Below are 26,059 nucleotides of genomic sequence, written 5' to 3'. Positions count from 1 at the left end.
TATTATTATTTGTGCCCTGGTCCTATAAGAGCTCTTTGTCACAACCCGGCTCGTGGGAAATGACAAACTCACACTCATTCTTATGTTTAATAAATGTATAGTGTGTGTGTGTGGCAGGTTTACAATGATGGCAAAAAACAACATTTGAGAGTGTTGACRCTGATGCTAGAGGGGGTACGCAGCTGGAGGTTGAATATTTGAAGGGGTACGGGACTATAAAAAGTTTGGGAACCACTGTTCTAGACCAACTGCAATTTACCTATGTCCTACTTTGCCTCACATGACCACACAGCTGGGCAGTAGTCCAGTTACGYCAAAACTAGATCCTGTAGGACCTGTCTGGTCGACTGAYCAACGCCCTATCATGGACAGACCTCTTCCCATTTTAGCAACCATTTGAGTCTATATGTTTTTACCATGACAGCTTGCTATCTAGGGTTACACCCAGCAGTTTAGTCTCCTCAACTTGCTCAATAGCCACATTTTTCAATGATAGATCTAAACAAGGTTTAGCGTTGAGCGAGTGATTTGTCGCAAAAATGATGCTTTTAGTTAAGATATTTAGCACCAGCCTATTGCTAGTTACCCATTCTAAAACTGACTGAAGCTCTATGTTAAGTGTCTCAGTTATTTATTTTACTTTTGCAGCCAATGCGTATACTGTTGAGTCMTCAGCGTACATCGACATACAGGCTTTATTCAAGGTCAGTGGAAGGTCATTTGTAAAAACAGAAAACAATAATGGTCCTATCCGGCTGCCCTGCGGTACACCACATTCAACTGAATTTGCATGAGKGAGGCTTCCATTCACGAAAAACCCTCTGTATTCTATTAGATGTGTAACTCTCTATTCATAATAAGGTAGAGGATCCAAATCCATAACAGCAAAAAAAAGTCAGCAATAGGTTATGATAAATGACATCAAAAGCTGCACTGTAGTCTAACAAAACAGCTCCCACAACATTCTTACTATCAATTTATTTCAGGAAATCAGTCATTTGTGTCAGTTGCGAGCATGTTGGATGTCCTACAAGATGCTGAAAGTCTGTTGTTAATTTGTTTTCTGTAAAATACTTTATTTGATCAAACACAATTTTTTTCTAAAGTTGCTAAGCACTTGTAAAATAATAAATAATAATAATAAATAAATGTATTTAACTAGGCAAGTAATTTAAGAACATATTCTTATTTACAATGACGGCCTACTCGCCTAAAACCCTCTCCTAACCCGGGACGACGCTGGGCTAATTGTGGCGCCCTATTGTACAGGCTGATTGGTCAGCGCCGTTTGAACCATTAAGGGTGCTCTGCTATTCAAGGCACACACTTCTTTTAGGCTTAAATTGAAGATGTGGCAAACAGGAGTCCCACTCTATTCTCTACCAAACTCAGCAATTTACCACCAGGTTGTCGTACCAAGGTGGTTTGTCATTATTTATATTACAACAATTTTTCACCTCTTCCACACCACGTTGTGGAACTCCCAAACTACAGTGCTTGTCTTTCATTATTTGGTCCATTATGCATGAATATGAAGGCCTCAGCATTTGTTGTTTGAATGTCATGCTAAGTCCGCTAATATTGTCAACAAAAAATTCTTAAAGTGATTGGAATAATCAAGGGTTTTGTTATGAACAAGCCATCTGCCTCAATGCAGGATGGAGCTGTTTTGCTTTTTTTGCCTAGAATTTCATTTACAGTATCCAGAGTAGAAGTCGACCGATTTATGATTTTTAATACCGATACGAATTATTGAGGACAAAAAAGCCGATACGATTAATCGGAACGATTTAAAAAAATATATATATATGTATATAATATATAACACACACACCATTTTTGTAATAATGACAATTGCAACAATACTGAATGACAATGAACACTTTTATTTTAACTTAATATAATACATAAATACACACACACGCGACACAGCTCTGAAGTGACAATTGATAACTGAAGAGTCTGCTTAGGGAGACAAATACTCTCAACTGTTTGAATAAAATAGAGTTTAAGTTACCTGTGATGAATGTTGAAAACAAAAACACTGTAATTTCTATATGCAGGAAATCCTATTTTAATAATGGACATGGTAAGAATTGACAACCAAAGTCGAGTCATAATTCCCATGACGCCTAGAAAATTCTGAAAAGCGGTTCCTTCATTTATTGCTAGGACTATTTTTAGATTAGATAGATAAAATAAGGTCTGTGTTTCCTAGTAGGCTTACATCACCGTGCCAATTTTATAACTGTGTAGATATCCATAGACAAGGTAACTCTGATCAATATTGGCTAACATATAAGCGAAGATAAAAAAAATTGTAGAGTGGAATTTATGAAAATATTTGACAAACGTTACCTTATCCTAGTGAGATTTACACGGGTATCAAAACGTCAGGCGGTTTAAGCTGCACGAAAACAGACCTTTTTGACAGTAGATCAGACATTCTCTATGGAAGACCATGAACGGTAAATAGAAGGAACCCTTTTCAAATTCAGCCGCAGAGTTATTTACAGGAATTATAACGCGTCGACTATTTCTCTCTAAACTATATACCTTTGACTAATCCGAAACTATCACCTCGAAACAAAATGTTTATTCCGTTCCGTATTTTATCTAACGGGTGGCATCATGCAAATATTCCTGTTACATTGCACAACCTTCATGTGTCATATTACGTAAAAATTCTGGCAAATTAGTTCGCAAGATGCAGCGCCCAAACTGTTGCATATACCCTGACTCTTTATGCAATGAACGCAAGAGAAATGACACAATTTCACACGTGTTATATTGCCTGCCTAACCTGGATTTCTATTAGCTAAATATGCAGGTTTAAAAATATATACTTGTGTATTGATTTTTAAGAAAGGCATTGATGTTTATGGTTAAGTACACATTGGAGCAATGACAGTCATTGATTGATTGTTTTTTATAAGATAAGTTTAATGCTAGCTAGCAACTTACCTTAGCTTACTGCATTCGCCAACAGGCAGGCTCCTCGTGGAGTACAATGTAATCAGGTGTTAGAGCATTGGACTAGTTAACTGTAAGGTTGCAAGATTGGATCCCCCGAGCTGACAAGGTTAAAAATCTGTCGTTCTGCCCCTGAACGAGGCAGAACGTTCCTAGGCCGTCATTGAAAATAAGAATGTGTTCTTAACTGACTTGCCTAGTTAAATAAAGATTAAATAAAGGTAAAAAATAAATAAATAAAAAACGGCGCCCAAAAATACCGATTTCCGATTGTTATGAAAACTTGAAATCGGCCCCGATTAATCGGCCATTCCGATTAATCGGTCGACCTCTACTCCAGAGCTTCTTACTATCATTCTTTATATTATTTATCTGTGTTCCATAGTATAGTTTCTTTTTTTTGTTTAATTTAGTTACGTGATTTCTCAATTTACTGTATGTTTGCAAGTCTGCTGTGTTGTCAGACTTATCTGCTATTCCCTTTGCCTCATCCCTCTCAGCCATACAGTTTTTCAATTCCTCATCTATCAATGGGGATTTGGCAGTTCTAACAGTCAGTTTGTTGATGGGAGCATGCCTATCAGTAACCAGAAGAAGCAGTTTCATTAATTCTTCAAGTGCAGTGTCCAGATGTTCCTCATTACACACATCAGACCAACAAATATATTTCACATCTTCCACATAGGAATCCTTGAAAATCCTCTTGTATGATTGTTTATACACAATTTTAGGTCCAGTCTTTGGAACTTTGTTTTTTGTAGATATGGCTATTATATTATGATCACTACATCCGATGGGTGTGGATACAACTTTAGAGCAGATTTCTGCAACATTAGTAAAGACCTGATCAATGCACATGGATGATTGAGGTTCTGTTTGTAAACCTGGTAGGTTGACTGATGACTTGAATCAGATTGCAGTCTGGTTAGCGATTGGAGATTATTTTTGTGTGTACAGCTTGATGACAACCAGTCAATATTTAGGACACCCAGAAAATATACCTCTCTTATGATATCACAAACATTATCCAACATTTCACACACATAGTCCAAATACTGACTTTTAGCACTTGGTGGTCTATAGCAACTTCCTACGAGAATAGGCTTTAGGTGAGGCACATGAACCTGTAACCATATTGTTTCCACATCATCTGACATGAGATCCTCTCTCAMCCTAACATGAGATCCTCTCTCAGCCTAACATGAAAACACCCTAATCAGCTCTGCTAGGGCGAGTAAAATGGTCAGTGTGGTGTTCCCTCATTTGTGTCTGGTAGCTAGCTAGCCAACTAGCCAATTAACTTGGGTGCTTGTTTGGGACAAGGCAGCTGCAGAAGGCTACAATTCCCCATCMTTTATCAGTGCAAGTTTCACGGCCAACTAGCAGAAAAAGTTGAGGGTTTATCTAATGTGCCTTCGTTAGATTTTAGCTCATTTTGCTCTGGCTAGCATTAGTTGTTGGTGTGCCTAACTGAGGGAGAGAGAGCCTACCCTTTTCATGGTTGTTTGGTCAATAGGACTGTAAAATTACCAAATGTAATAGAACTCCTGTGGTATTTACATATTTGCAGAAAACTATTCGGGTGGCTTTTGGCGAATGCATTCTACTGATCTAAAGTCGCGCTGTTAGAACTGCCTGCAAACATCCAGTTCAAAGTGAATAATGGCAGGCCTGTGTGGCAAATGAGTTGTTTGCGTYAAGGCCTACTGTAGCTTTGATTGGCTATGGTGCACCAGTCTGCGTAGAGTCTGGTCCTGTACGAGACGGATGTTTTATTTAGTMCAGGGTCTATTAATTGTCCAAACGCATGGCTGCTTTCACAAATGCCTTATACATCATTGCTAAACATTCCCAAAACGAGCATATCTCAGCGGTCGCTTGTCAGAATCTTTAAAAAAAAAATTTTTTTTTTTAAAGGTGTCATTCTTCCTTGAATGACAGATTTTAATAAGATTGTTAGCATGTTGCTAAAATGCTGTCAGTTCCATTTTAACTTATGGACAGGCAGTATAGTCCAGAATATGTGAGCGGATCAGAGCYATCCCAATTTGATTGGAGCGCGGCGCAAGATTCCCAAAAGCTGAGCGTCGGCCTTCTCACCCGCTCCAATTTTGCCCCAGTAGCGCTCACTTCWCGAGCTCAGGCCATGCCCWGCCCAGCATGCATTTTTAGTCTACTTCTGTGCTGCTGTAGATAGCTGTCATTAAAGCAAATTATTAATAAACAAAAAATCTGATCTCTTAAACGTTTCGTTCAATTTTTTCTGTTATCTGTATACAATAGGCCATCATTGATTTTGATCCCAATAGGCKTGGAATATTCCCACGTTCAAGGAGCTCTCCGTTTTGATTGGATTATTTTGCCTAAAAACCATTAGGCCTACCTATAGACAAATAAAAATAACTCCGCATCTCTACCTGGCAAGAGTAGCCAAAGGGGTGTTTAGCATCCCCTGTGGCTTTGCCGGTGTAGCGAGGATATTCTCCGCTGCTGGCCTGCTCTCCAGGCACCATTGCATGAACCTGAAGCCACAGACTGGACAAACTCTGTCACGTCTGCTCGCGCTCCCCCTCTCTTGCGCTCGAGGTCGCCAGGCTGCTAATCATTACGCACACCTCCTGTCACCATCGTTACGCGCATCAGCGCTTCATCGGACTCAACTGGACTCCATCACGTTATTAATTACCTGCCCTTTATCTGTCACTTCCTCCGTTTCTTTCCGGAGTCTGTCCTTAAACTTGTTTCTAAAAATGAATTCAAAGACACTAATTGTTTCTGTATGTTATGTCGGATTAAGGAATAAAGACAGACACCAATGTTAAATTCAATAGCCTTGTTAAGCATTGTACAAGTCCCTACGCGTGGAGTCTGGGGAACAGTCCAACTAGTCGATTACCTATCAACTAGACTCCGTAACACTAATAAGTAATATTTATTTTAATTTTGTATTAAATTCTAAGTAAGTCACAGCCTATATGTGCAATTTGTAGACTATAATGATTTAATACAACTATGTTTTAAAATTCTGAGCGCTTTGTCCCTACCAGCCTATTGTGTCGCACTCGCAAATACTTCACAATGTGTTTCTTTGTAGGTTATAGCCTTGAAATAATTTAAATAATATAGCCAAAATAATTAATCTTCATTCCTTCTTAGGCTGCCTGTCTGGCTCCTGACCTATTTAGAGTGTTTATATGCTGTTTAATATGACATGTAGCCTATTTGAAATTGTGTGCTTCTTACATTCACCTTTTCGTGTTTATTCAAATACTTTTAATTCAAATCCATATATTTTGGTTTCAATACTTCATAACCAAATGGTAGGTCCAGGTAGTCACATAAATAGATTAGTTAGATTTTGATTATTTAAATTTAAAAAATGTAAAATAATGTTGCGAGTTTGGACCGGCAGTTTCTTTTCCTGTGAGTATGGAGCGGTTTTTAGCGGAGCGGTTGGAAAGGACATGAGCGGGATTTCCAACTGCTCAACTCCGCTCACATGCTCTGGTAATTAATATGGGATGTTGCGGCCCCGTTTGCCTGTGGGTAAAACAACCCATGGTTACCTTGATTACCCCATTGGCTGTGATTAAATGTTTATACACACATAGCTGTGTGTASCCTACTTGGACAAAGGGTCCCCACAATTTCGCACTCTTACACACTGAATAGCCTGAAGCCACAGGGCGCTTCTCGCATGCTCCATTTCCCTACATGGGAGCATTGTGAACCGTAAGTCGGGATTTTTGATCAGGTTACATATACAGTGCCTTCGGAAAGTATTCAGACCACTTTACTTTTTCCACATTTTGTTACGTTACAGCCTTATTCTAAAATGTATTAAATTGTTAATTTTCCTCAATCAATCATCCATAATGACAAAGCAAAACGTTTTTAGAAATGATTGCTAATTTGGTTCAAGTCCGGGCTCRGGCTGGGCCACTCAAGGACATTCGGAGACTTGTCCCGAAGCCACTCCTGTGTTGTCTCGGCTGTGTGCTTAGGATCGTTGTCCTGTTGGAACCGTCGCCTCTAGTGTGAGGTCCTGAGCGTTCTGGAAGAGGTTTTCATCAAGGATCTCTCTGTACTTTGCTCCGTTCATCTTTGCCTCGATTCTGACTTGTCTCCCAGTCCCTGCCGCTTAAAAACATCCCCACAGCATGATGCTGCAACCACCATGCTTCACTGTAGGGATAGTGCCAGGTTTCCTCCAGATATGATGCTTGGCATTCAAGCCAAAGAATTTGTTGGTTTCATAAGACCAGAGAATCTTGTTTCTCATGGTCTGAGAGTCTTTAGATGCCTTTTGGCAAACTCCAAGCAGGCTGTCATGGGCCTTTTACTGACTAGTGGCTTCCGTCTGGCCACTCAACCATAAAGGCCTGATTGGTGGAGTGCTGCAGAGATGGTTGTCCTTCTGGAAGGTTCTCCCATCTCCACAGAGGAACTCTAGAGCGCTGTCAGAGTGACTATCGGGTTCTTGGTCACCTCCCTGACCAAGGCCCTTCTCTACKGATTGCTCAGTTTGGCTCAAGGAAGAGTCTTAGTTGTTCCTAACTTCTTCAATATAAGAATGATGGAGGCCACTGTGTTCTTGAGGACCTTCAATGCTGCAGACATTTTTTGGTACCCTTCCCCAGGTCTGTGCCTCAACACAATCCTGTCTCGAAGCTCTACGGACAATTCCTTCAACCTTATGGCTTGGTTTTTGCTCTGACATGCACTGTCAACTGTGGGACCTTATATAGACAGGTGTGTGCACCTTTACAAATCATGTCCAATCAATTGAATTTACCACAGGTGGACACCAAGTTCTAGAAACATCTCAAGGATAATCAATGGAAACAGGATGCACCTGAGCTCAATTTTGAYTCTCATAGCAAAGGGTGTGAATACTTACGTAAATAAGGTATTTCAGTTTTTTTTATACATTTGCAAACATTTCTAAAAACCTGTTCTTCGCTTTGTCATTATGGTGTATTGTGTGTAGATTTGATGAATTCATTTGATTTGATCCATTTTATAATAAGGCTGTAACGTAACAAKATTTGGAAAAAGTCTGAATGCTTTCCGAAGGCACTGAACAACACAGCAGCTTTTCGGCATGTTTTGTTATTTCTGTGTAATAAAATAATTGACATAGTTGGCTCTTTTACAATGGGGGTCAATGGTAAAGAATACTTTCCCCCCCCCAATTTGTGCGCGTGGTTGAGGGGAATTCCTTCATATGACATGAATACCGACTTATTGAAATGGACAGCCTCATCTATAACCATTTCTGTCGGTGTGTCTTCTCTCACAGTCTATCAAAGTGGTTCAGTACAACATCAACACAGAGGAACTCTACTCCAACCTCAAGGAGTTCATCCACACGCTCTACTTCAGGTAAGGAGCTTTTGACATAGCTAGTAGTGTGTGTAATGACTGACACATCAGTGGCAATAACATTAAAGCAACCATGGGAGTCAGCCATTTTGGAGATGCACCCCAGGCCATAATAACATTGATGATTGAATGTCTGTCTATTACCTTTCTGTCCTGCCCAGGCATCTGCTGGTGAACCCCCGTGACAGGAGAGTGCTGATCATCGAGTCCATCCTCTGTCCCTCCCACTTCAGAGAAACCCTCACCAAGGTCTTCTTCAAACAGTTTGAGGTACTGAGACCAGCTGGACCAATGATCTATGTCTCTGGGTGCATTTACACATGCAGCCCAATTCTGATCTCTTTTTTTTCTTCCACTAATTGTTATTTTGACCAATTTAGATCAGCTCTGAAAAAGATCAGATGTGAAATGATCTAATGTGATTGGTCAAAACCAATTATTGGAAAAAATATCAGAAATGGGCTGCCTTTGTAAACTCAGCCTCTTATGTGTAGAACCACTTTACCTGGTACAAAAATGCTATCCCCTTCTCCTAACCCAAACTAGATGGGTGTAAGCTAAATGGTGAATGTAATGCTCCCCTAAGCCAATAGGGAGGCTAGATGGAGCCATCTCCATAGTGCTCACACCTGATAGTAGTTGGAACACAAAGGGGCATGGATTTTATATTTTCAGATCAGGCAATGGATGTTTAGGATGATGCCTCTGTTTCCCAGGTGCCCTCAGTGCTGTTTGCTCCCAGTCACCTCATGTCCATCATGTCTCTGGGCATCAACTCAGGCCTGGTGATGGACTGTGGCTACACTGAGACACTGGTGCTGCCTGTGTATGAGTGCATCCCCATCCTGTCAGCCTGGGAAGCCCTGCCTTTGGGTGGCAAGGCCATTCATAAGTAAGTAMTGTGCATGTGTTTGAGATGGTGTAAAGATGTTGCCGTGTGTGCTACTTTGCTTGTGTCACGTACTGAACTTCAGGGAAACAACCTTTTGTTCACCTCTTGAGAGCTGTGTGTTTCAAGCCCCAGTTTCTTGACTACTGTGACAGAATCAAGTGTATCAAGGTGTGTGCTTTCAGGGGTACTTGCCCCCCTTTGTTCTAAGTGCCTGTGTGTGTTCTAACCCTCAGGGAGTTGGATGGGCTCCTGGTGGAACAGTGTACAGTAGACTCAGACTCCAGTACTGGACAGAGTCTACCTACAGTCATTGGTAAGACCCCGACATCAGAAACCTACTTGTCAAAAACATAAGTAACTTACCGTACAACTCAAGCAGTGCTTTGTCATTGTATAAACTGTCTCAGCRGTCCCATGGATCCTCTTGTTTTCTTGCTGTGGCTATATCATGCATTGTGAATAGCTGTTGTTGGCAATCTTGTTAATTGATTTTCCTAATTAGCTTCATAATGATGCTGGTGTTCCATTGTTATATGTAGAGGAAGGAAGGAATTTATAATTGCTCTCTGGGTGAATCAATCATGCAACATTTTGTATTCAGAAGTCGTTGATTTTGCCTGATGTGAAAGAAAGGAAGGACCTGCTCCGTCTCTTTTTAATTATATATTTAATATATATATATAATATATATTGAAGCAAAGCAGATACTGGTTTGTATGTAACATCACGGAGAAGAAAAAATACTTTCTAAATAATGGGCCATTTAGTTATATATATATATATATACACACACACATGGCCTATTTGAATTATTTTTCTCCCTGTGTACTGTATCCTGGAAGTACTGTTCTTTTCTGATCCGAGAGTGAATTCCTATGAAGAGCAGCAGTAGCTCACTAGCTAGCTGATGCAGGGCTAGGCAGGCCTGATGGCATAAATCATTTCAACAGGCATAACATAGACCACCTCTCTCTCTGCACTACTGAACCACACCACTACAGTACCACGGCACAACTGAATGCACTATTACAGTCAAATGACTGATGTAGCCTATGTAATTAATGGCATGAGACTGTTGTGAATGCAAACACTAAACTGTAGCAAACGTATCCAAGGCAAGCAACAAAAAGAAGTATGTATTAAAATTGGGACAAGTAGAATGCTCTGAACTTATCAAGAGTTGATATAATCTACTTCACTTTTTCCATACTTCCTCAACCAATGAGTGCACCTCTGGTGTCCTCTCKTTGTCTCGGACACACACCATTTGACTACAATGAGACACAATCATTGAGTACAGTAATAGAACCATTGACGTGAAAGGAAGGGCTCTATGTGAGGGAGGATAAGTGGGTCATTGGTAAATAGGTCTCACTTTTCATCCTGTATTTTGTTCCCAGGCTCCATCCCAGAGGAAGTTGTGGAAGATATCAAYGGTATGTTCAAAAGAGACTGAAACCACTTGTTTTTATTGCCTTTATTACAGACAATGCTGGGATTCCAGTTTAGCAGCTAAAGTAAATTGATTTAGCTACAAAAGGCAGCTAAAGCTAATTCATTTAAAAAAAAAACATATCTTCGCCCCATTCATGTATGTTGGCGGTAGCATACTCTCATAGACCCTCTTGTTTGTGTTGTTTCTTGTCCAGTCAGGACCTGTTTTGTCAGTGACCTAAAGAGAGGCCTGAAGATCCAGGAGGCCAAGTTTAACCTAGAGGGCACGGCTGAGGTCAGTGACCTTTAACCCCCAACTGGGCAGTCAGTCATTTCTATATTTGCATTGTCTGGTATATTCAAGCAGTAGCTATTGCTGTGTTCTTCCAGGAAATGCCATTCGTAAAGTTAGTTTGGTGAGTATTATAGTTCAGTGCATTTGAGACCCTTGCATCCATGTTCTTCCAACTTATAGCGACCAACACCACCCCCTGATGTTGATTACCCATTGGATGGGGAGAAGATTCTGCATATCAAGGGAACAATCAGGTAGCTGTTTTTTATATATATCTTCTCAGCTGAAATGTGATACAATTACAAAACACAGCAAAGGGGTCGTGTTTTCTGATGTAATCTCTGTCTATTTCATTCATGTCCAGAACATTTCAAACCTGGATATTTGGTTCTGTGTCTCCTCTTTAATATCTGGGTCACCTTCTTCTATTATTGAATCTGGGTTGTCTCTGCAAGGTTTTCATCATTCATCATGTCTGTCTGTATGCTCTTCTCAGGGGTGGCTAATGAACCTACAATTGCCCCTTGGGGCCACAYAAAACGTTTATTAAATTGAATTGAAATCAAGGCTGTCTTTTTGCAAACTTATTGCAGGGACTCTTGATTGATGTGTTGGTTCTGTATTGTAGGGACTCTGAGTGACGTGTGGGTTGTTGTGTTTTGAAGGGACTCGGTGATGGAGATGCTGTTTGAGCAGGACAATGAGGAGAAGAGTGTGGCCACTCTAGTGCTTGACACTCTGGTCAAGGTAACATTAGTTTTCATAATTGAAAAATACCATGTATTAATCTGGGGTTTCTTTCTGCTCAAACCGCAAGAGATGAGATYCTGCCAAAATGGGTACGGAATTCATGTTACTTCGTCAGTAATTACTGGACGATGTTTTGTTCGCAACGACCTTTCATCAGACATATGCGTCTTCTAATTAAAATCGTCAGCTATTTCATAATTCCTTCTTTTTCCATTTTGTAATGACGAACGCATTTCACCGACACGTACGAGGAGAGACTTTAACCCTGTTACCATAGCAACAGTCCCATCCTCCCGGGACTCTCCAGTTCACTGAGGTGAAATCGTCTCGGTTCCTTCTCGATTTGCCTGAAGACACGATGTTAAATTGCATAGAATTCTACTTTGGGCAGAAATTAGCATTTGTATCAGGAAAGTTTCCTCTCACGACCTCTYCAAGCCAGAATGCTGAATAAAATTATACTTTACTGGTTGTCCATGTAGTTGGTCCTTTTGCAGGTAGGAATGTGAAACAAAATATCCACAGAGTAGTACTATCAACCRGACCTTCAGTATGCTGGTCTGTATATCGTTTGTATTTCTGTTTTTATTTTCAATACTGATGCAATTCGCAGGTGACAAACATGTGCGCAATATGGTTGAGCCTAACYGAACGGCAAACACTTCCAGCTGATTGCAAAAAAAAAAAGTGCTTCGGTTGACTACATTCGGTATTGTGCATCATGTGCAATGCGTCAGCATATTGAATATACAAGTGACAGAACCTACCGCTGCCGTAGAAAGTCGGGTAAACAATTTCCTGTGGATACCCCATCCACCTCCTACCGCCAAAATGACCAACAGCATGTACAGCTGGTAAAGTAAGTGTAAATATAATTTTATTCAACATTCTGCCTTGTAGACGCTATTGCATATTTTTGACAGTWAATTTTTTTCAGACTGATATCCATGGGAACAGTCTGATGTTTAGGCAACTTCTCAACGAGTCGGATCAGACCAATGACAGACCATTCATCTTAATAGGCAGAGCAGCTTCCATTACTCTTCTTGCATGCTTTGTGCTTGTGCTGCACTCTGTAAGCACAGTACCATAAGCACTCATTGTGAACAAGTGTGACAGGCAGTGTAGTAAGCTTGTAAACAGTCCACTTCTCTACAGTGTAGGGTCGGTCAATGAGATTTCTCTCCTGAGAGACCAGCACTGTGGACGAACAGGTTTCGTCCCACCCAGTCCTTAAGGAGTTTTTTCTTGCCCCTGTCGCCTCTGCTTGGCACTGGTTGCTGTGAACCACTTAACAAGTACAACTGACTTAGTAAATGAAACAAATCTGAATGACTGATTGATACATTTCTTCTGATCACATGTTTTTTTTGTTGGTCTTATTAAATCCTTATTTCTGTCCCATAGACAGTCTTAAGCAGCAGTCAAAACACCTAAGTTTTGTACATTCAGAGAATAGCTGGTTTCTGTATTACAGTTCTACCAAGTATTKATACCACTGACAGACTTTTATAAAAGGTGTTTTGACTGCAACTAACACAAAACACAGTCTTACTGTTAAACTTGTGAAAAGTACATTTGATAAAATACMAAAGATTGATACATACTGATGTGTTTCTATCTGATGAACCCCCTCAGTGTCCCATTGACACTCGTAAGGCGCTATCTGAAAACCTGGTCATTATCGGGGGCACGGCCATGCTGCCTGGCTTCCTGCACCGGCTCCTGGCTGAGATACGCCTCCTGGTGGACAAACCCAAGTATCGTGACGCCCTGGCCACCAAGAGCTTCAGGCTGCACAGTCCTCCAGCCAAACCCAACTGCACCGCATGGCTCGGAGGTGAGAGACAGAGTAGTCTGATAACCAACCTTGTCCTTGGACGCTGTATGGATCAGTTGGGGGTTGTAAACCAGCTTTGAATAACCCTGTCTCCTGCTTTCCTCTCCCTGTGTAGGAGCGATCTTTGGAGCACTGCAAGACATCCTGGGTAGTCGTTCTGTGTCGCGCGACTACTACAACCAGACAGGCCGTATCCCCGACTGGTGCTGTCTCAGCTCCCCGCTGCCAGAATCAGTCTATGATGTAGGGAAGACCCCCCCACCACTCATGAAGAGAGCCTTCTCCACAGAGAAATAAACCACCAGACCAGACACTATTGTCTACCCCTGGTCTGCGTCTGCAGTGCCACCCTAAACCAAAAATAGTGCACTATATAAGGAAAGTGGTGCCATTTTAGTGGCACCACTAAAACTCACCCCAGACGTAACGTAAACATATCAGACGTTATGGGTGTGTCTCAATAGTCTATTGTGGTTTCCTCTACTCATGCCCTTCCCCTCATCTGTAAGGCGAGGYAGCCACTTTAGACTAGAGATGCACCCAGCATCTCAACCCCCAGATGGCTGTGGATTGTGGGGGGTTTAGTTTTATCAGTCTTTATGTGCCTGTTCTTGTTCTGTAAGACTCCTGCCACACTGTGTTCCAGATTCTGCTCACTCTATTGCTAACTAGATGTTTTGTCTAAGGATTGCACTGGTACAGTAGTCAGCATTTGAATTGAGAATACTGTGCTGGGGTCAGGGAGAGCAAGTTCTGGGTCCAGATCATTGTGCACAAGGTGGTCTTGAACAGAGTTGTGGCCATGTGTTGACTATCCCCTTGAGGCAGAAATGTGGATTTGACTCAGTTTTCCAGCTGAACTGAGGATTGTCATGTTAAAACACTCTTGAGCTGTATATAGAAACTGTCAGTAAGAAAATGTACTGCAGTTCAACCAGATAAATTGTAGTTCAACCGATTTAAATTTCAGTTCAGTTTTGAAATTTGGCTCTGTCAAGTTTCTCTTTATGTAGTCCTTGTGAATGCTACCCCCAGGCATTCCTTTTCAGCTAATATGTAGTGTTTATTTTTTATTTGCCATGTAAAACATTGTAATATCAGTTTCAATCTCCCCAGAGCTCTTATCCTGTAATGCATCAACTCAAACAGCGCTAAATAAACATTCCTGCTGTTGCATGTTGTCGTTCCTGTCTTGTCTGTTTATGTTGCTCTGCACTGTCTCTCGTGAGACTTATTTCTCACTCTCCAGAGCCTTTAAGTGATGTTTCACACAGATATGCCCACTACTAGAAAGCATACTATAGAGTACACTGGCTGAATAATGTTCACTCCATGAGACAGCAGTCAGGAGGATTGTTTGAAGATGGTTTATGGGTATTTCCCAGCACTGTCACTTTCAAAGTAATGAACACCAGGCCAAAGTAATCACCAGTTGTATCATGCTTATAAGAAATAACAGGCTGAGCAGCACACGCAGATCTCTGAACTACCTGGGCTGAAGTAGTCTCTTTTCCGACAGTCACTGGCTTCTCTGGTATGGAGTGCCATGAGTCTGACACATGAAATAAAGAAAAGATGCCCGCACACTAATGAATGCTCAAGTTGTTTTATTGTGCAACACTGACAAAGGTCTTTGTCATTTTGGGTTGTAACATGAGCTTTGAGAAGTGTGCTATTTCATTATTWWATTTTTTWAAACCAGTACCAGCAAATCATTTAATGTGRGTACACTATGTTTAAAACATGAATTATCATCCATTTCTGGCATGAATAAAAGATGGCAGTCAGAACTGGAATACATGAAATGTGGCTGTATTTGATTCAAGGTCTTCTATCCTCCTGGGTCCATATCAACTTACACATATCAACACACACATTCCCCAATCCCACAATGACTTGTAATCATACAGCTGAGATCACCATATGACTGTATCCTTAAAACCCTGAATGAACCTCTATGATCTGGCCTGGTCCCAGTCTAGTGGATTATGGATCCAATATGGACATTGGTAGGTAATTCTGGCTGGCCGGGCAGGTAGGTTTTGAGTACAACATGTATCGCCCACAAGGAGGCGCCATAGGGAAACCAAAGTGTGCCTCAGAGGTCACAAATCATAAACTTTTTAGGCGGTTACTGTGTGTCTGTCTGGGAACTGGTGAGACTGGGAAATCTGATACAGCTCAGAGTCCAATCCCCAGTTTGACTTAATCTCTGCCTGTACACGCACACACAAAAAACACCCACTGTCCCTGTCTCCCTCACTCTCTTTAGGCTTCCCCGGAGCTATCTCTGTTGGGGTCTCAGCATGACATCACTGAGCCAGACCACACAACAGTCACACTACTGTTCTCTTCCTGAGCCTCTCCATGTTGGGAGAAAGTACTTCTTTGGAAACTCTCTCTCGGATATGGAGATGGGTATAGAACTGAAGGATAACAGTGTCTAGTCTACCAATCCTGTATCTAGTTTAGCAATCCTGCATACTAACCAAACGGTACTAACCCCCAGAGTAAGTGATTCAACTCCCGAGAGTAAGTTATGTGAGAAGAGTGAGATGCGAGGGGGAGGAAGGGAGAGAGAGTGAGCGAGATATGAGGGAGGGAAGGATAAAGATACGGAGAGAGGGAAGGATAGAGATAAGGAGAGAGGGAAGGATAGYMGGAAGGATAGAGATAAGGAGAGAGGGAAGGATAGAGATAAGGAGAGAGGGATAAAGATAAGGAGGGAGGGAGGGAGGTATAGAGAAAAGGACGGAGGGAGGGATAGAGAGAGGGAGGGAGGTATGGATAAAGGGAAAGCTGGAGGATAGGGAGAAAGAGGGAGGGAATCTTATACGCTGCTTGTCTCTCCTCCAGACACTCACATTCAAAACAAACCTCCCTAATTAACTCGTTGTCAATCACTCTGGTTTTAATAACATAAATTATGATTCCACAGAATCACTACTAGTAACTGTATTCACCATCATCAGTGTAAGAGTTGTTTTATCAACTAATAACAGGGCTGTGCCATTATCATGAATGTAGATGGAAGGTAATCTCTCCTAAGGTGTGAGTAGCATGGCCTATGAGTTGCACACCCCAAGTCGATGTTTTATGTACACTGGCCCGCAGAGTGTTGTCCAGACAGATAGTGCTTGTGTCTATTGCAGGGTTCTACTCATCTTCATCCACTTTAAAGACTAGCTGCTGCCGCAGGGTCAGAAGCACCAGCTCACTCTAACTTGGGTGGTAAAAACATTTGTTCTGAGCCCACTGGGCGCAGACGTCAGTTTAACATCTAGTTTTGAATTAAATTTGGTTGAGTTGTCAACTAATGTGAATTCAACCACAGAAAAGTCACCATGTCATTGGATTTAGGTTAAAAGTCACCATGTCATTGGATTTAGGTTAAAAGTCACCATGTCATTGGATTTAGGTTCAAAGTCACCATGTCATTGGATTTAGGTTCAAAGTCACCATGTCATTGGATTTAGGTTCAAAGTCACCATGTCATTGGATTTAGGTTAAAAGTTGGGTAAAAAAAGCCTTTACGTTGATGACTTTTTTCAAATCCAATCAGTTTCCATGTTGATTCAACGTCATCACATAGATTTTTTTGGGTTGAAATGACAGAAAAACATTGATTCAGACAGTTTTTCCCCAGTGGGAGAAAACTGTATTGGTAGTGGATGTAAGGGGTGCTTTCCTCCCTTATYAAGTGCTTTGAGCACTTGGAAAAGCACCAAATCCAGTTCATTATCATAATGAATTCATTATCTGTTAAGATAAATAATGATGATAATCTTTAGATGCTGAAGGTCATCAATCTGGCTTTAGTGTGAGGGGGGACTGGTATATGGAGACATACTGTATCTCCTCCTGCACAAGTCACAATAATGAACTGTCATGTTCCTTCCCTCATCAAATATCATCCTCTATCACTTTTAGAACCACATTAGTTGTATTAAACTGCACATAAATTGATTCAGAGTGCATGGTAGTAATAATAAAAAACTAAACAGGAGACAAAATACTCATTTAAAAGTAGGTCTAAAACACATATGTTAAAATGTTAATACAAGGTGGACTGACAACCATTTAGCTGCACATAACTGGGAAGAGAGAGAGAGCGAGAGAGCGCGAATGACATTATGGGACATTTGAATGCTTTGATAAACACTTTAGTCAAAGTAACCTGATTGAATTTCACTTCACTTATCACTTTTGGATTATGTCCAAGCGCCGCAATATAGTAGGTAGCCGATCCAACAAAAAGTCAGTTCTCCTCTGACAGATCTTSACGGTCGGCGATGGTCATCGGAGCAGCGCTCAATCGGTCCTCATTTCTARAACGCGTGATAATGGTCACATCTCTTCACCGTGACTCACGACTGTCACTGCCGCTCAGTTTTGTGAAATTTAGCCAGGCTATATTTCTTTTAAACAATTTGACTACAAAAAAAAGGACAACTTTTTCCTTCAAAATGCACAGTCTCGGCATCTCGCAGATGTTGGCCTCTCTTCTGTTCCGTTTAAAACCTGCCCAGGTAAAGTATGACTGTTTTTATATATGTCACTATCAAGAGACAACAGGGAACATGTGTTGTGTAAATGGACAAGCAATTTTGTCATCTTGGGATGATGTCATGATTCTGCTTTACTACTTCATAAATCATCGTTTAATAGCCTACTCCTTGAAAACTGCTACTCAGAAAGAATGATATGCTATCAATCATTCCATGACTTTTAATACAGCAAAACTAGCACATCACATTATTGTAAGGTTCTTTATTGTATGTAATTTGTTCCAAATACTGGGCTCTCTGTAAAGGGTGAAGTTCTGCATAAACACGTCATATTTCTGTATCTCCAATTTATTCTCTGGCTCCAAGATATGACTCCCATTACCACTGAGTCACATTTAGAGCTATTTTCTCTCATACTGTAACTCACCTTTTGTCGTCACAGTAAGTTCACCATTAGGGAGATAGAGTTAATCCTCTCCTATAGCTCATACTGAAGAGCTCCAAGAGAAATCAGGGATAAACCAACTATTCGGGTTCATCATGCAAGCTAGCCTAGTGGTTAGAGCGTTGGACTAGTAACCAAAAGGTTGCAAGATTGAATCCCCGACTGACAAGGTAAAAATCTGTCGTTCTGCCCCTGAACAAGGCAGTTAACCCACTGTCCTAGGCCGTCATTGAAAATAAGAATTTGTTCTTAACTGACTTACCTCGTTAAATAAACGTTTTTTAAAAAGCACATTCCAGTATAACTACGCATTGAACAGGAACTGAGGTGTCACCACCTGCATGGAGTTCTTTAGGTTTTCTGGGAAATGTAGTTTACATTTACAGGTTTAATAGTTTATACAGGGATGTTGAAGTTGCACCTGGTGTATTCTACTATTCTTACTCTGAATAGTAAGTTGAGACRCTAAATGACTTCAAATCAAAATCAAAGCAAATGTTATTGGTCACATACACATGGTTAACAGATGTTATTGCGAGTGTAGCGAAATGCTTGTGCTTCTAGTTCCGACAGTGCAGCAATATCTAACAAGTAATCGAACAATTCCACAACAACTATCTAATACACACAAATCTAAGTAAAGGGATGGAATAATAGGCTGACCACATCGCTCGCGGGGGTCAACGAGCATCTGCATTGCCAAGGGCTAACAGACCGGACACGTCGCGTGCGCGAGCGTCACAAAATAAATGTAGAAATCTATGTTATTCAATTATTGCACCCACACTGCTTGCGCGCGCTAACGAGCGTCTGCGTTGCCAAGGGCTAAAATAGAAGTCATTCCTATTTCTGATGCAGATCACGCTGAAAGTCCTGCCTCTCCCATCTCCTCATTGGTTTATAGAAGCAGGTACCCACGTCCCATCTCCTCATTGGTTATACCCACGTGGGTGATTGAAAGACYAACTTTGTTGCCGGTCGTCGTGGTAATACAATGAAAGTTTAGATGCGATCCCCATATAAGTTCAAAGATGAAAAAGCCTGGAAGGAGGAGAGATGACTAGAAWRGATTCGGTTGGCCGTTTTATGTGTGAATTAATTGTCGGAGGTCATTGTGCATTTCAGGTAAAATAACAACTCCATGTTTATATCCCAGGACAAATTASCTAGCAACAGCAAGCTAGCTAAATAGGACAAATTAACATTAGCTAGCAAGTGCAAGCTAACTAGCTAAATTGCCATACATGTTTAATGCTTTTCGACCTGTCCCCAAATTAATGTCATTGGTTCAGAGTTTGTTTTGATATTTTAACCTGCGTGTTGTGATCGCGTTTGGTGTGGGGAGGCAAAATACATTTATGCACGATAGCGCACGATGGCGCACGCGCGCCGCCAGTTTGGGTTCCGTGTAAAATAGAAGTCATTCCTATTTCTGACGTAGATCGCGCTGCAAGTCCTGCCTCTCCCATCTCCTCATTGGTTTATAGAAGCTGGTACCCTCGTGCCATCTCCTCATTGGTTATACCCACGTGGGTGATTGAAAGACGAACTGTTGCCGGTTGTCATGGTAATACAATGAAAGTTTAGATGCGATCACCATATAAGTTAAACGATGAAAAAGCCTGGAAGGAGGAGAGATGACTAGAAACGATTCGGTTGACCGTTTTTATGTGTGGATTAATTGTCGGTTGCATTCAGGTAAAATAACAACCTAATGTTTATATCCCAGGACAAATTAGCTAGCAACAACAAGCTAGCTAAATAGGACAAATTAGCTAGCAAGTGCAAGCTAACTAGCTATAATTGGCAATAAATGTTTAATGCTTTTCGACCTGCTCCCAAATTAATGGCATTGGTTCAGAAGTTTGTTTTGATATTTTAACCTGGGCGTGTGGTGATCGCGTTTGGTGTAGGGCAGGGGTGTCAAAGTCAAATGGACGGAGGGCCAAATAAAAAATTTAGCTACAAGCCGAGGGCGGACTGTTCGAATGTTCATTGAAAATTTTTTAAATGACGCATATAGTCTAGTGAACCTAATTGAACCTACTGAAAACCTAACAAATATATTCCAATATGATCAGATAAATAAAGCAATATTTTCTTATGGCTCTGTCAGTAATCTTTAATTTTCAACAGACACAAAAGACAAATTTCTTTATATAAAAATCCCCATAACATGAACATTAAATGAAAGAAACCGGTATTCAAGGCACCATCAGTAGCCTATATTTTCTATTTTAGCAAAAGTGGGCTAAATTTACTTCAAAGAAAAAAACAATAATAGCAATTTTCTATCATCCACTCAACTGAAAATATTTTTAAAATATAATTGGATTGAAATAGCAATAAAATAAAGTGCAAAAATCTATTAATCAAAAACAACACTTTGTTTAAGGAGAAGTAACATGCAGTGAAAACAAATATTAAACTTTAACTTTTAAACTTGAACTGAGTAAAAACTCTAAATATGTGATTGCACAGTAATGTTCACTTGTTTGGAGTTGAGGGTGATACTTGGTGGTGTCCCATCTTTTCACAAGTTCATCAATGTTCGGGGTAAGGCTCTGAGCTGAGGAAATCCTCAGAATTGAGTGGAGGTGTTCAGCAGTAAGTCGACTTCTGTGTGATGTTTTGTTCAGGTCTCATCAAGAAAACAGTTGTTCACACAGGTATGTGCTGCCAAACATAGACAACGTTTGAGCAGCCTGGATGCGCAGCTGGGGCATTGTGTCGGGAGGAAACGGGCGACACTCGCGCAGCACCCACTGCCGCATATTTTGCCCTCAGTGCATCATTGCATTGGAGGTCAATCAACTCCATTTGGAGGTTTGGTGGTGAGCTTCACGTCAACAGCAAATGGGTTACCGAGCAGTTCCAACCTGTTTTTTGTGCTTCAAAGTCAGCAAATCGGCGTCGAAAGTCAGCGGCAAGCATACCTATTTTATCAGCCAACTGTGCGCTCGGGAACGCACTGGTAGAGAGCTTCTCTTTCATGGTCTGGCAGCTGGGAAAGTGGCTCAAATTTTCTTTCCGCATCTGGCGTCTCCCACAGAGTCAGTTTGGTTTTAAATGCCTTCACTGTACTGTACATATCAGAGATGACATGATCCCGACCCTGCAGCTGCAAGTTCATTGCATTCAGATGACTCGTAATGTCACACAGAAAAGCCATTTCACACAGAAACATTTCGTCTCGGAGTTGTGTTGTGTCTTTCCCTTTGCTGTCCAAGAACAGACAAATCTCCTCACGAAGCTCGAAACATCTTTGAAGCACCTTTCCCTGGCTTAGCCATCGCACCTCTGTGTGATAAGGCAAATCACCATGCTCCGTTTCTAACTCCGTCAGAAATGCCTTGAACTGGCGGTGATTCAAACCTTTGGCTCTGATAAAGTTAACTGTGCGCGTGATGATGCTCATTACATGCTCCATTTTCAAGGCTTTACCGCACAACGCTTCCTGGTGTATGATACAATGATAAGCTGTCAGCTCACCTGTCGCGTTTTCCTCTGCATCTTTTCCCGTATCTTCGCACCAGTCTCGCTCGTGTGTCCACACATCGGCAGGTGCTGCGCGTCGGTTGTCAAACCGCCACGAGTTTTTCCAGGCAGCTCCATCTCATTTACACATCTTGACACCTCTTATACAAATCATGCCCCGTAGTTGTGCCATGCATAGGACGTAAAGCCAAAAACTCCTCTGTCAAGCGCTTAGGCTGGAGTCCACTCCGCGGATGAAAATTGACAACTGGGCAATGTCAGAAATGTCGGTGCTCTCATCCACAGCCAAGGAATATGCAATGAAATCTTTTCCCTTTTCACAAGCTGCTCTTTTAGATTGATGGATCAACTGGTACTACTCTCTCGCATACTGCAATGGTGTTTCTGCTCAGACTCACATTTAAAAAGAGTTGCCTTTTTTCTGGGCAACTTCGTCACAAACTTTAATCATGCAGTTTTTGATGAAATCCCCTCCGTAAATGGCCGGGCTGATTTAGCGATCTCTTCTGCCAAAATAAAACTGGCCTTGACAGCAGCCTGGCCTTGTGATTTGGCTTTTTTGAACAGAGCCTGTCGAGATTTGAGGCCTCGTTTTAATTCCTCTGCCTTTTGTAGCCTTTGTTCCATGTCCATATTCTTGTTTTTGTCGCGCGTGTTTCGTTTCATAATGTCGTCTCAGATTATACTCTTTCAGTACCGCCACACTTTCTCCACCAGAAGACACACAGGTTTTCCAGCTACCTCCGTGAACATATACTCCGACTCCCACCTTGTTTGAAACCCCGGTTCTCAGTGTCCACCTTCCGTTTTGCCATTTTTGATGGGTATCTGAAAGTTAATTTTACTGTGATGCTGACGACTGCTGTGCCAATAAATATTGAAATGAAGGCAGCCTACTGCTCGGTGCGTCACCGTTGCATTGTGGGAAATGTAGTATTGGTGCGTGTAAAAGATCTGCGGGCTGCCGGCTTGCTGCGGTCTGCGGGCCGGTTCTAATAATAAATCAAGATCATCCCAGGGCGCGTAAAAAACCTTCTCGCGGGCCGGATGTGGCCCGCGGGCCTTGACTCTGACATATGTTGGTGTAGGGGACAAAATAAATTTATGCACAATGGCGCATGCGCGCAGCCGGTTTGGGTTCCGTGTAAGCCATCTGGCACAAGAGACTTATTGTGAGAGATACCAGACCCAGAAGTTCTGACTGAGCGCACATTTGAGCGACCCGTGACAGTACATTTACTTTGTCCTGTTAAAATGTATGCTATAAAATCCAATGATTTCATTGGGGAGTTCCCCCCCTCATAGCAAATACAGTTGAAGTCGGAAGTTTACATACACTTAGGTTGGAGTCATTCAAACTCGTTTTTCAACCACTCCACAAATTTCTTTGTGGGAGGCCTACAAACCTGACTCATTTACACCAGCTCTGTCAGGAGGAATGGGCAAAAATTCACCCAACTTATTGTGGGAAGCTTGTGGAAGGCTACCTGAAACGTTTGACCCAAATTAAACAATTTAAAGGCAATGCTAACAAATACTAATTGAGTGTATGTAAACTTCTGACCCACTGGGAATGTGATGAAAGAAATAAAAGCTGAAATATATCACTCTCTACTATTATTCTGACATTTCACATTCTTAAAATAAAGTGGTGATCCTAACTGACCTAAGACAGATAATTTTTACTGTGATTAAATGTCAGGAATTGTCAAAAACCTGCTTAAATGTATTTGGCTAAGGTGTATGTAAACTTCCGACTTCAACTGTAGCTGGCAAAACAATTCAAGCTATTTTCACATGGCCTATGTGCCCATGGAGCTGCTGGCAGTCTCTGAGGGGTAGGTGCAACTCATTAGGAAGTGTTAATGTTTTGTACATTCAGTGTATAAATATTGTAACTTTTTATTTTTTTACTAACTGCTAAAATAAGGAAACACCAGCATTACCTTTTCTAATAGGGCGTTGGGCCACCGCGAGCCGCCAGAACAGCTTCAAAGCGCCTTGGCATAGATTCTACAAGTGTCTGGAACTCTATTGGAGGGATGCAACATCATTCTTCCATGAGAAATGTTGACGGTGGTGGAAAACACTGTCTCAGCGCCGCTCCAAAATCTCTCATAAGTGTTCAATTGGGTTTGAGATCTGTGACACCACACACACACACACACACACACACACACACACACACACACACACACACACACACACACACACACACACACACACACACACACACACACACACACACACACACACACAACACACACACACACTTTAAACCCCCCATGCTCATTGGAGACCCCTCTTTCAAAGATCTCTTCTTCTAGCCATGGTAGCCAAAATAATGGTCAACTGGGCATTTTTATACATGACGTTATACATGACCATAAGCATGATGGGATGTTAATTGCTTAATTAACTCAGGAGGCTACACCTGTGTGGAAACACCTGCTTTCAATATACTTTGTATATTGAAGACACTCTGCAAGTGTCTTCATGTGTAGGATTATGCTCTTGACAGGGGTAGAAATATGAAATAACTCCTTTGGGTTCTAAGTTGTAACTTTCATCAGACAGTAAAGAATAACAAATCCATATGGATTCCTRTGTATGAAATGTATTAAAATGTAAATGAGTTTACAACAATGGACTTGTMTATCTCATTATTTATCTGTATCAGACATGGCATGTGTGAATGACATTTTGAGTTGTTAACACAAAAGTGTCCTTGTCTTGGGAATGTGCTGTGTTCATTGTACTGGGGTCATGATGTGTTGCCTGACTGACTCTTGGAGAGGAAAAAAGATCTGATTGTCCTCATGTGGGTTGTTTTGATTTTGTGTGTGTTTGTGTGTGTGTTTGTGTGTGTCCTGAGAACTTCCCCTCCATCCCATCAGTTTGTTTTATAGTTAAAATAATGTAGGCCTACTATACTGCCCTACCAAGCAAAAAGGCAGTAACTGCTCATAGCGTGGAACTGAGAAAAATTGCTTTTATTTACCTTGGTTTTTTATTTATTTATTTAACCTTTATTTAACTAGGCAAGTCAGTTAAGAACAAATTATTATTTACAATGACAGCCTACCAAAAGGTCTCTTGCGGGGACGGGGGCTGGGATTAAAAATACATTTAAAAAATATAGGACAAAACACACATCACTACAAGAGAGACAAAACAGCACTACATAAAGAGAGACCAAAGACAACAAAATAGCAAGGCAGCAACACAACATYACAACAACATGGTAGCAACACAACATGGTAGCAGCATAAAACATGGTACTAACATTATTGTTTCATGGTAACTTTATGCAGTTACTGCTAACATGACACCCATTTTCTCCAAAACACAATACAATAGAGGCAGGATACTTGTCCACATGATTAAGCATGTATTTAATGTAGCAAAAATTACATTAACTCATTTATTACCAAATGAGCAGTTACTGCCTTTTTGCTTGGTAGGGCAGTATAGGGATTTAATGGCGTTTGCATTATTTGTTATGATTATGTTATAATTATGTTATGATAATAACATAATGGCATGACCAGGGAAAACGTGTAGCCTATAAATAGTGTTCATCGAGTAAAATAACTGCAGGTGTGGCATGTGATTACAGAATAATTTGTACAGTTATGTGTTTACTTTGCAAGAGGAGCCTTGACAGCCAAAGGTTAGGTTTGGGACACAGTGGCTGAGAACTATTATGTAATGTAATATAAGACTAGGTCTCACGTCACGGATTCCCCATACGTTTGAAATGCTTGTACTGTACAACTCACATGGTTTACTGTTCGACACAATGTGATCAACGTGCCACACTCTTGGCATACGGTCACGTTTCTTAGTTTAGTGCCAACTCATCGACCAATGAGAGGCCGCAAAATCTAAGTAGTGGGCGGACTACATAGACAAAAGAATGTGACGTATCCACAACTCTCCACGCTTGGAACACGACGAGACGCCCACAGACTTCCAAATATGGATATGTGAGGTATAAAACYTTGGTATTAGAAGACTATCTTGTGTCCACTCCTGC

General features: G+C 41.2%; 1 protein-coding gene across 1 annotated transcript in view; it reads left to right on the top strand.

The window, feature by feature from the left end:
- The window catches only part of LOC111973040 (actin-related protein 10), a 29,512-nt gene extending 15,023 nt beyond the window's left edge, over positions 1-14,489 (top strand). The window contains exons 3-12 of the mRNA XM_024000189.3: positions 8,276-8,358; positions 8,520-8,628; positions 9,075-9,250; positions 9,484-9,563; positions 10,651-10,686; positions 10,900-10,979; positions 11,160-11,233; positions 11,645-11,726; positions 13,368-13,569; positions 13,685-14,489. Coding sequence (XP_023855957.1) covers positions 8,276-8,358; positions 8,520-8,628; positions 9,075-9,250; positions 9,484-9,563; positions 10,651-10,686; positions 10,900-10,979; positions 11,160-11,233; positions 11,645-11,726; positions 13,368-13,569; positions 13,685-13,866 — 1,104 coding nt within the window. The 3' untranslated portion in view covers positions 13,867-14,489. The remainder of the gene's footprint in view (positions 1-8,275; positions 8,359-8,519; positions 8,629-9,074; positions 9,251-9,483; positions 9,564-10,650; positions 10,687-10,899; positions 10,980-11,159; positions 11,234-11,644; positions 11,727-13,367; positions 13,570-13,684) is intronic.
- Positions 14,490-26,059: the final 11,570 nt, after the last annotated feature.

The sequence above is a fragment of the Salvelinus sp. IW2-2015 genome, linkage group LG14 (genome assembly GCF_002910315.2).
Source record: "Salvelinus sp. IW2-2015 linkage group LG14, ASM291031v2, whole genome shotgun sequence".
NCBI classification, from domain to species: Eukaryota; Metazoa; Chordata; class Actinopteri; order Salmoniformes; family Salmonidae; genus Salvelinus; species Salvelinus sp. IW2-2015.
This window is presented reverse-complemented; position numbering and strand designations above follow the sequence as displayed.